The 11,962-nt window shown below is 29.8% G+C and overlaps 1 protein-coding gene across 2 annotated transcripts; it reads left to right on the top strand.

Moving 5' to 3' along the window:
- Positions 1-4,530: 4,530 nt before the first annotated feature.
- LOC126849162 (cytochrome P450 4C1-like) lies at positions 4,531-10,093 on the top strand. Of its 2 annotated transcripts, none has more exons than XM_050590762.1 (10): positions 4,531-4,758; positions 4,915-5,024; positions 5,508-5,598; positions 5,719-5,913; positions 6,275-6,338; positions 6,670-6,799; positions 6,914-6,983; positions 7,086-7,198; positions 7,304-7,541; positions 8,952-10,093. In XM_050590762.1, the coding sequence occupies exons 1-10, from the start codon at positions 4,590-4,592 to the stop codon at positions 9,293-9,295; spliced, it is 1,524 nt and encodes a 507-aa protein (XP_050446719.1). In that variant the 5' UTR covers positions 4,531-4,589; the 3' UTR covers positions 9,296-10,093. The 2 variants fall into 2 exon arrangements, with proteins under 2 accessions (XP_050446719.1, XP_050446718.1); XM_050590761.1 differs by having other exon boundaries at positions 4,532-4,758; positions 6,914-7,004.
- Positions 10,094-11,962: the final 1,869 nt, after the last annotated feature.

Here is an 11,962-nt window from a genome sequence, read left to right as displayed (position 1 = left end):
TCTTTAAACAAAACTCTTTTCAAGTAAATTAGATTTGGAGTGTTTTTGTTATGCGATGGTAAAATAAAGCTTGTAGAATCTGGAGCGTCTCCATTTCGGATACTTAAGCTAGTAAATCAAAGACAAGTGAGGAAATGAGTCTATACTCAATCAAAGGGATGTTATACGGTACCAAGTGACACGTGGCTTAAACGCATATCCACCGATTCCCGTATTCTCCATGTATCAATGTCAACGTTTACCTACGAAACAAGCCGTCGTGAAATATGATATCGTCACACAGGGTAATCCAATTTCCGTTAGCAGCGGGTATACACATGAGATATCCCCCGTCCGAGCTTAGACGGCGAGTTATCCGATTTAGGATTTGCCTCCGCCCGCTCGAAGAATCTGCGAAGGAACGCGCCCGATTCCAAACCTAAGTTAGATTGAACCCGGGGAATACCGAGGTCGGAAATCGTTTCGGGATCGCGGCAGATCCTTGCGGATCGCAAAACTGCCCCCTTCAACCATCCAATCCCTTCCCTCCCCCCCCCCTCTCCCCACCCACTCGTCAGTGGGTACATCGCTGGACTGGTTACTGAGTCGGAACACGTGAACCGGGTCAATTCCCATTTCGAATGGGCCGTAAAATCGAGCAAGCTGAAAATACTCTCCGCAAAGCGAACCATCATCCGCAAAGGAGATCGATCCGAGCGATTCGAATTCCTCTCGAAGACGCGATTAACATTAACCGACAATCAAACCGCTTACAAGCATACATTCTTATGTTGCAGAAATTAGGCACGTGGATTATTTGTAATGAAGTACGACTCGTGAAATATTTCTCTATATATATTTTTGATTGTCTTTTATGCTATTAATGTAGATTTTAGAAAAAAAAAAATGTTCGTTATGTAATATCTAAGAAATCAGTGACAGTATATCATGCAGAGAATGTATGTCCCGAACTTGTAAATCTCTTCCTGATAAATGGAATAAAATTTCCCAGTCTGTGTACTTTAAGTCACAATGAATGCGGCGTAATTTATTCAGGCTAAATTTGCAGCAATTTCAACTACGATAAAGGAAAGTTAAACCCTGCCGTTTCCCGCGAAGAAATTAGAAAGAAAAGCGGAATTTCCAGCATAACTTGGTGGTGACTTTACGGAAGAAGTTTTGTCCTTCTCTAGTACACAACGGCCAAATAAAAATAAATGCTCAACGAGACGCATCCAAACCATAATTATAACATCTGCATCATAAACGATTCATGAGCAACGCTTTATATTTCCGTTACACGTCGACTCCCAAGTCGAGGCACTCGAGTTAAGGCAAAAGAAGCTGCATTAAACGACGCAAAAAGTTTCGTAGTTTTCAGTAGAAGGATTCATTTTAATTTGTTTTATATTTCCCACAACTTCTTCAATGATACTTCACTAATAAGCTAGAGAATTTAATTGAAAGCATCAAGTTAATTTATTAATACCACTAAACCATTTAAATGCAGCTTCTTTTGTAAGAGAACTCATTGTCAGTAAAAGAGAGTATATAATAAGATAATATATTTATTGCAGAAGACCATCTCTCCTCTCTCTTCATCCATCGATAGTACAAAAGTAAATCAAAATCAAATAAAAATAAATATTGAAATTGTCAATAAAAAACTTCTTTCTTATTATTTCGAAAACTGTTCTCGATATAAATGCAAAAAAAATTTCTTCTTTTTATTTTGTTATATTATAGATAAAGACATTGATATACCGTAAAATTTATTCTCACAGCGAAAAATAATATATGTTTTCTTTGAAAGAACGTAAAGCGAATTATTATCGTGATGCACTTTCAATTTTCACATGCGTTACGTCTCAACTTTCTGCGTCTCTCTTCTGAACGATCTATGAATTAAGATGTACGACCGCGCGGCGCATCTCTCATGACACGTGACTGAGCGTACGCGCGTAGTAGCCACAGCTGTCTTATTCCTCGCGAGCCCCCTCCACCGCCGCTCTACATCCACTCATTGACAGCCAGCGCGCTGTCACTCAGTCGTACTAGATGCGCAAACTTGTAGACATTCGTGAGATAGAAAGACACTCTCAGCATGTGATGATAGGGATACGCGTGCATATGTATATATATATATATATATATATATATATATATATATATGTATATGCATATCCTGCTTATATATCATGCATCTATGTAAGAAGAGCGAGGACGCGTCCCAGGAGGCGCATTTACGAGCTGGATAACATTTTACACCGAGCCGAACGGTGAACGTCGAAGCGCGATACTTTATCGGAAAATCCGTTACGTAAAATAAAAGCACTCCGAGGCTTTGCGACGCGTAGCCTTCGGCCGTTATAGCGAGAGATCGAAATACGAGGCGGACGACGCGACGTAGCCCCCGTGAAAATAGTGCCGCCGAATCGCCAATAAATCCTAGAAGAAATACCGTAAAAGCGAAAATGTGAAAAGTTACATTTGTCACAGAAGATCATTAGGATTAAATTTAATATATAGCTGAGAAAGATTTAATATATAGTTGCATATTCTATATTTAAATCGTTAATATCTGAGACATAGCCGCGCGTTACTTTCTATAAAATACATCTCTGTTTTTCAAGAATCGCTCAGCCAACGTGCATTCGATTTAGTACACGTCTCGTATTTTCCGCCGCAATGACTTGCCAAAGTTACAATGTAGGCGCAAAGGATATCGAGCCGCACGCGGATAAGAGTTGCGGAAAATCATAGACGACTCGACGTTCTCGTCTGGTAGATGCGGGTAAGCTTTCTGGAAATCCTGATTTATCGCGCCTTCTCGATCACTATCGGTATCACTCTCGGTATCCTTGAGGGAGACGCGAGCGCTGCATAATGACGTCGAGGAATAATAACGTCACTATGGGATTCGGTTCACGTCCTCCAAGTTTTATGTATTGCGGTAACAGACGGAATGTGGGCCAAAAGCTTTGAGACGCATCCAAAAGTCGGATTACGACACATCGTTTACACCATTTGAAGCAGAAATAAATTTCCGCAGCCCGGAAAATGATTATTACTACGCTTTGAAGCAATAGGGAAATTCAATTATAATCAATGGAGTCAAAAGTTTCTTTGAAACTAAGTTAAATTTTACATCTCTATCCCCGGTATTTGATGGTTTCACTTGTCATATAAAGAATACGCTGAATCAAAATTAATATATTATTGTTTAAACAATAATATCTTGCAAATTAATAAATAAAATTTACTTAAAATCATATTATGAAAAAATAAATCTAAAATAATCTGTTATCGCAAAAAAAAATAAATATGAAAAATAAATGTAAGCAAAAATGACATAATTTGATAAAAGATTCTCTTTATTTTTTCTATATATATTTGACAGAATTTTAATTTTTTCTGTGTCTCTCTTTAATCATTTTGCGATTATTCTTGTATGGTTTTTTTTGCGATTTTCTTACACATAGATCCAACTACATAGATACAACTACATTTTCGATTATCTAATGACATAACAAATTGCATTCAATTTCTGAAAATTTTAGATAACTTAAAATGTTACAGTACAAATAATTAAATGCATAAACCAATGAGATTCGTATTTGATAGAAACTAAAATGAAAAAATAGTGTCAGAATATAAATTTAAAATAAAATGCGTCGATATTCAATACGATAGCAAGTCTTGATTTTATTATCGTTTTATGAAAGTTGACAATATACTTCTTTAACTACTTCATCTCTGATGATAATATATTAACATACAAATTCATCGCTAAAATTATTACATATGTAAAATTATTTGCTTGTTATTAAAGTTATTATTATTATTAAAGAATCGGAGAAGAACAAGGAAACATATAATAATTTTTATCATCAATAAATATGAATTTATAGATTTATCTCTCGATATTTTCTTTCTCTAAAAACGTAAAATTATGCAGAGAAAAATACATCACACAAATCTATGTCTTTAAAAATTTTAAAATAGGCACGAGTATAATAAATTGTTAATTTAAAAAATAATACACAAACTTATATCGATACAAATAAGATTATTTATGAGTTAAAGAATTGCTTCCTATAAAAGCATTGATGTGTTGAGTGTTTGTGCGTGTGTTTTATTATATTTTATTTTACTATTTTAAGTGTACCGTTTTACATTTTGTTTATTTTGCTATCAGATGCAAACCATTTTTTACGAAGAACTAATGAATTAAAAATGCTTTGTCTATCAATAACATAATTAAAAAAAAAAAAAAACTAAAAAAGAAAAAGAAACATATACATTATACTTAAGTTATACTTAAAATGCACATAAATAGTAAATCTACCTATCAGTAACGTACAACGTACAACTGTATTTAAAAAAAAATTTACAAATGAAATGAGTTACACTTAAAATGCACATGTGTAAATAACAGATATCATAAATTAGAGATTTAAACAAGAAACAAAACTTGAAAAAACATTTGGAATATCGAAATTTCACATAAAAGATTATGTATGGAGACTATATATAAAGGTCGAGTATTTGTGGAAATAGAAATTGTTTGTGTAAAGAATTGTTCTTTGTAATAACCGCAGACTAGGACGATGAGCCTTTTACTGCTGATAGTATCCGCTATTAGTGTTATTATATTCTATAAGATAGTATTGATAGTGTATTCTCATTATACTATGCGGAAAAAACTCAGCCATATTCCCGGAACCATGGATTATTCTTTCTTGGAAACATTATATGATGTGGTCAAGCCTCTGGATGGTAAAAAAGCTTTACTATTATGTATCTATTTATATATATATATATATATATATATATATAATATATAATTGCAAGAATTTTAAAAAACACACACATGATATATAATATAAATATTCGTATGTTACATAAACTGTAATAATTATTAATTTATTGCAGAACATATGAAATGTTTTCTATCGCTTCTACAGAAAAACAAAAATGGGCTTTACACAATTTGGATAGGTCAACAACCAGTAGTTTTCATATTTAAACCAGAATTTTTAGAAGTAATAATAATTAAGAAATAATTTGAAAACATTATTATATGTATAGTAATAGTCTATTATACAATAATGATAATTTTGTACAGTATTTTCAATATATGTGTATAAAAAGAGTAATTATGAATTATATATTAAATATATTAGATAAATTAGATTATATATATTTAAATGAAATATAAACTGATTGAGACTTTTATGAAATAACAATCTTAATCCACGTTTCAGTTGTGAATTCACTTTTCTTTCTCTCTCTAATACATACGTAAAATAAAATACAGTATATTTCTTAAAATTTGCAAACTAGAAGATTACTAAATACCTGGATATATTTCATTTATCTTTCTTGAGTGAATAATTTTTTATAAATGTTAGAATCATTAAATATCATCTTCTATAAAATATACACAATATTGTTTTTCTAATTGCAAACTTGTGAAATATTGATAAGCCTTGTTGAGTTATTATCTTGTTTTCACGAATTTACAGAGCATTTTCCAAGCTAACACACATGTCGAGAAAGGGGAACTATATGATTCCATAAAACTATTTCTAGGTAATGGGCTTCTTACTGCTCCAGGTAAATAATAAAATAGCACTTTTGGACATTTTACAAAGAGACTGTTATGTTCTCTAGTTATAACTAATGGTATAAAATAAAAGATATTCTTGTAATACATAAATGCATCGCATATTTCAGTTAAACAGTGGTACAGAGATAGAAGAATACTTTTGCCTGTATTTCATTTTAATATATTGGAACAATTTGCGGTCATCATGTCCGAAAAAACGGAAATTATAATAAAATGTATTGAAGAAAAGTTAGCAGAAAATTCGACGAAAATTGTTGATATTCTTCTATTTATGCAAAAGCTCGCTTTCAACATTATATGTGGTAAGAAAGCGACACAGGAAAAGAGAAATTCGTGCTCGTAAAGCTGAAATAATCCACAAATAAACAATTTTAATTGGTGAAAATAATTATTTGATACTCATGTAGTATCTTTAAGAATAAATTGTATAACAATTTTATGTTATACATTTACAAAACTTTGTTAATCCACACAAAGTGCATCATTGCAAGTGCATTTTTTTAATACGCATATGCAAACTGTATACTGATAATTATCCCGTTCTTTTATAATTGTACCTTTTTCCCTTATATTGCGATTAACATATATGTATATATATTAATCGCAAAAAAATAGATTGATATAATTTTATCGTAAAAATTAACCACATTAATAATTGCCTAGAAACTATGATGGGTGTAAATGTAGATGATGAAGAAATTACGTCATATCGATTGACTATGAACAGGTCAGTTTATGTACAATTCCTATAGATAATTATATGTATATAATTCTTATACAAAATATTTTCTTGCAAAAATTATCTTGCATTATTTATTAAAATTCAATTTAATTATTTAAAAATTCATTAAAATTAATTAATTTTAATTAAATATTAAAATTTATAAATTAAATATTAATTTTTAGTCATGCATTGTCTGAAATAAGACAAAAGTAAATAATTGGATTGAAAAAAGATAAATGAATGAAATAATAATGAAAATTTTACAGTTTCATTATTCTTTCCGAATATTCTTTTAATTTAGATGTAAAGAAATTAACAATAACATGTATTTCAGATTTCTTAAACTACAAAAATTGCATATGCATCTACAGTGGCTGCGCATGCATGATTGGATGTATTATTTAATACCCTATGGAAAAGAATATAAAGCAGTAATTAACAATATGAATAGTATTACGAATAAGGTAAGAATTTCTATTAGTGGTTCGGCTGCATCGGCATAAAAAAATCCTTATAAAGGTCATCTCCATTAATCTAGTATGAATTTTGATAGTTAATAAAAATACTGCAATTTCTAGATAATACAAAAGAAGAAAGTTGCGCGTATAAAGAACAATAAATCACAAAATGAGGAGGATGATACACAAGGTGATGATTCCAATACACAGGGTACGAAGATACATTGCTGTAATTAATAGGAAAATGTCAAATAATTTTTTTTCTAATTAAATATATTTATGATAAAATTAGATAAGCAGAAAAGAAAAGCCTTTATAAATCTTTTACTGGACATGAATGAGAAAGACGGCGTTTCATTAACTGATGAAGACTTGAGAGCACACGTGTCTACATTCATTTTAGCAGTAAGTAAAATGTAAAAAAAAAATTTTATTAATATTTTACTTTTCTTTTTTTTAATATTTTTGATAATATAATTCTTTATTTTAAATAATAATGCATAATTACAGGGTCATGACACAACAGCGGTTTCGATTAGTTGGGCGCTCTTTTGTATAGGCAATGATCCTCAATGTCAAGAAAAGATTCATGAAGAGCTAAAGGAGATTTTCAAAGATTCGCAAAGACCAGCCAGCATAAAGGAGCTTTCACAATTAAAATATCTCGAAAGGGTTATAAAAGAATCGCGCAGATTATATCCAAGCATACCCAATATTGTAAGAAAAACATCAGAAGATGTAAAAATGGGTAAGACTTTTTTTTTGTATTTAATCAATACTTTTGAAAATGAGCAGAAAATTTAATATAAAATGTAAATGCAACATGAGTTCACAATTTTTTTTTTTTTTTTTAGAAAATTGAAATTTAGAAATTATGGCCTGTTACGTTTGAAATTTAGCATCCTGTAATTTGTTTTACAACAGAATACATTTAATGTATGTTTCGTACTAATTTTCAAAATATTAGGAATTTAAACAAAATTGTACAGAATGTTCCTAAATATGTTCAGAAATTTATAAAAAAATCCTGAGTCGATTCACTGAAGCGATCAAAATGTTATGAGGCTTTTAATTTGCAGCGAATTAAGGATGTGTCATATATCAAAATATTAAAAGCATGAACATTTCATAGACTGTTCTATTATTCCTTTTGTGCAAAAACTGAGCACAATTCTCTTAACGGTTTAGAAATTATTTAAATTTAAAGTTACTATTCTTATGGAAAATCGCGTATTGTAGCACTTATTAACAAATTTGAGAAGAAAAAAATATTACCAATAAAATAAAAATTTATACATATATTAAGAAAATTCTAATAAATATTTGTGCAAAACTTGTTTTAGATCCACTTATTTGTTCAAAAGTTATTTACTAAAAATTGTAGAAAAATATTGTCTATTTCTTTCTTTCTGCAAATTACTTGTTTTTTGTTGTTTCTTGCAGTTGATTTCAGGGGATATTCATGATCAAAAGTTTTTGCCATAAATTAAGAAAAATATTAATTACAATTATTTTCGTTTACAAAGATGTCAAAATCCATATTATTTTGTGATACTTTAATTCTTTTCTAATAATTTGGATTTATTTGTTTAATTTTTCAAACAGTATAAATATAAGAAATATATATTTTTTTAATTTTGACAGCTTTTTGCTACTATTGTACATGCAAAACATCCTTAATCTGTCTGATTCGCTTCTCTCACGTTAAAAGGATTTATAAAAGAAAATAAATAGATGTTTTAAATTTATATCTAAGTTTATTTTTAAGTTTTTATTTTCGAATTATAAACCACTTTCAAAGCTTTTACAATAAAAGAAATCGACGCATTGTAGAATAAAATATGATTGCAGATGCAATAAAATATAATTGCAGATATAGCAGTTTATCTTTGAAAAATGTATTTAGTACACTATCAGAGAGAATCTTAATCGGAGAGAATAAAAAGTTCTTAAGTTTAAACATGAGAGAAAAATTTATTTCTATTATTAACTCTTTTCAAGAAACATTTGAAATTTATATCTCAGCTATGTAATGATCTCAATGAGTTTGATTCAAGTTCGACAATAAAAAATAGAAAGATACACATTTTATGAATTTGAATGAATGAGACCATCGAATCACTTTTCGTTAACCTCTTCACATATTATTTTATTTCAGGCAATTATGTAATCCCGAAAAATACTTTGGTCTCAGTGCCAATCATGTTGATACATCGAAATCCAGCAGTCTGGCCGGATCCATTAAAGTTTGATCCGGATCGTTTTCTACCTGAGAATTTAAAGCAGGTACATTCGTACGCTTACATCCCGTTTAGCGCTGGATCAAGAAATTGCATCGGACAGAAATTTGCTGCAATGGAAGAAAAAATCGTATTAGCAGCAATACTCAGAAAATGGAGAGTGAAGAGTATGAAAAAGCATGAGGAAATGACCATGCACAATTTTGCAGTTTTGCGACCAAGTGAAGAATCTATATATCTTCAATTATTGCCGTGGAAATAAAGAGCTCTAACATATATGTTTTATGCTAAAAATACACGATTTATTATAATTAATCAGACTTTAGAAACATATGATGAGAATTTATAAACAAAAAACTTGCTTTACTTCTTTTTCTGTACAATCTTATTGTATTACAAAACAGCTATTTATTGTATGGAGTATCGCTGATCTATAAATTACCCTAAATGCGTAGCGTGTACAAATACACTAGTATAAATTTGCCACAGCAAATGTCTAATTTAAATTGCAGTAGATGTCGTAGAATTCAACGAAATATGTTCAGACACAAAAGAAAAATTAAAGTAAATAAAGAAAGACAACATGCCAGAACCAGGCGAGCGAGATAGAATTGTGTTAATTTTTTGAGTCGAGAATAAGAGACTTTTTCGTTGTATTTTGTGCGTGCGTAAAACTGTAGAATTCCGTACGTCACAGCCAAACTGTCGTAAATCGTATTTTGTTTTGCACAAAACATATGATTGTTTTGAAATATAATGGAAGTAAAAAAAACAATAATCGAGAGAATAGATATTTATATTTAATAGAGGTAAACTATTTTAAAAAATTTCAAAAATTTTTATTTTAAAATTAATTTATGCACATAAGATTGTAACAAGATATAATTAAAAAGCAGAATAATTTTACATATTGCAAATAGAAATATTTTGTAAATATTGTTTGCGAAGATATAATCTATGGGAGAGAAATAAAATGCAAAACTATGAAAAGATGTCGTCACCGAAGAGAACGCTGTTATTGCATTTATGCATGTTTAAATAAAATGAAAGTAACACCATATCAGTTAATGTTATATCATTGAGAGAGAAAACCACTCTCTCTCTCTCTCTCTTCCTCGCGGAAATTACTGAAAACATCGAGATAACGCGTCGGTGTCGGATCATTATAAATTGCCGCGATTTCATCCCACTCGCGTTATATATGTTCGAACATCTAATTATGGTCGCTTATACCTACCTACGTACCTAACTATATGCGCGAATTAGCCATGTTTTTGGATTCCGCTTCTCAACTAGAAGAGAGACCGAAATCTGGAATTATTAAAGAGTGACGGTAAAGTGTGTGCCGATGTGACCCAATTAAATGCATCACGAGCGATTTTACAAGTTACAAACTGCCGAAAGGAGAGATTAAAAAATGAAAATTTTTTGAAAGAAAGCAAAGATTGATCGAATATTCACGGGTGATATCTGTCGATCCGGATCCGAGCGTAGTAAGTCTCATGCGAACAAAAAAAATACGTAATCGAGCGACTAGATATTCATATTGCTTTCATGTGCTTTATTATTGGAATCAATTTAGCACATTATGTATCTTTAATTCAAATTAAAAGGGGAGATATTGATATGAAAAAGATAAAAGAAATTAAATTATGATCCAAATTCTTTCAAAGGTATAATAATCTTGAACCTGCGATATGTTTCGTATAACTTACGTTTATATCACTGAAACGCGCACAGTAAAATGGAAATGTTTTATATACATATATATATATATATATATATATATATATATATATATATATATACAAATGTAATAAAATTTTAAGCATTTATCTTGTTAATTTTTAAATCAATTTTATAATAAGACGGATATAAAAATCATGTATATGATATAAATGTGTACATCGCATTTTACACAAAACTTACTCCGTGAGACATCTCACTCAATCTTATTCAATCTGATAAAATAACTATAAATAAGATGGCCCTCTAAGCAACGGTCGGCGATATATCACGTGTGGTAAGCTCTGAATAATAGCGATTGATATAGAGGAAGAGAAATTCAATTCTAATCAATGGAGTCTTTCTTTAAAACTAAGTTAGATTCTATATTTCTATTTGATGGCTTCAATTATCATATATATATATATATATTATATCATACTCCTATAATATATTAATATTCAAATCTACATTTATCGCTGAAATCATTGCATATGTAAATTATTTGCTCGTTATTAAAGTTATTATCATTGATTAAAGAATCACAGAGAAAAACAAAGAAACATATTATAATTTTCATTCATCAAAAAATATGAATTTATAAGTTTATCTCTTGATATTTTCATCATCTGGAAACGTAAGAAAAGAATTGTTGCTCATATTAACACTTATGTGTGTGATGTGTATGTGTGTGTGCGTGCGTACGTGCGTACGTGCGTGCGTGCGTGTGTGTGTGTGTGTGTGTATGAGTGGGTGGGTGTTTGTGTTCACTTATTATACTGTTTTAACTACACTGTTTGTACTGTTTAGCATTTTGTTTATTTTGCAGATGCGCAAATCATTTTTCACGAAAAACTAATAAATTAAAAATACTTTATCTATCAGTAATACTATTCTTAAAAAAAAAAACTTGTGAAAGAAAAAAAGAAATGTACTTAAGTTATACTTAAAATGCACATAAAATATAAATAATAAATTTGCCTATCAGTGACATAGTAAAACTGTACTAAAAAAATTATTTACAAAAGAAATGAGTTACACTTAAAATGCACATGTATAAATAATAGATAAATTTACAAGGAGAAATAAAACTTGGAAAAATACTCAGAACATCGAAATTTTGCATAAATTATATATGGAGACTATATATAAAGATCGGATTGTTTGTGTAAATAAAATTGTTCTTTGTAACAAACACAGATTA

Source organism: Cataglyphis hispanica, chromosome 4 (assembly GCF_021464435.1).
Source record: "Cataglyphis hispanica isolate Lineage 1 chromosome 4, ULB_Chis1_1.0, whole genome shotgun sequence".
NCBI lineage: Eukaryota > Metazoa > Arthropoda > Insecta > Hymenoptera > Formicidae > Cataglyphis > Cataglyphis hispanica.
The sequence above is the reverse complement of the archived record's forward strand: the minus strand, read 5'-3'. Positions and strand labels throughout refer to the sequence as shown.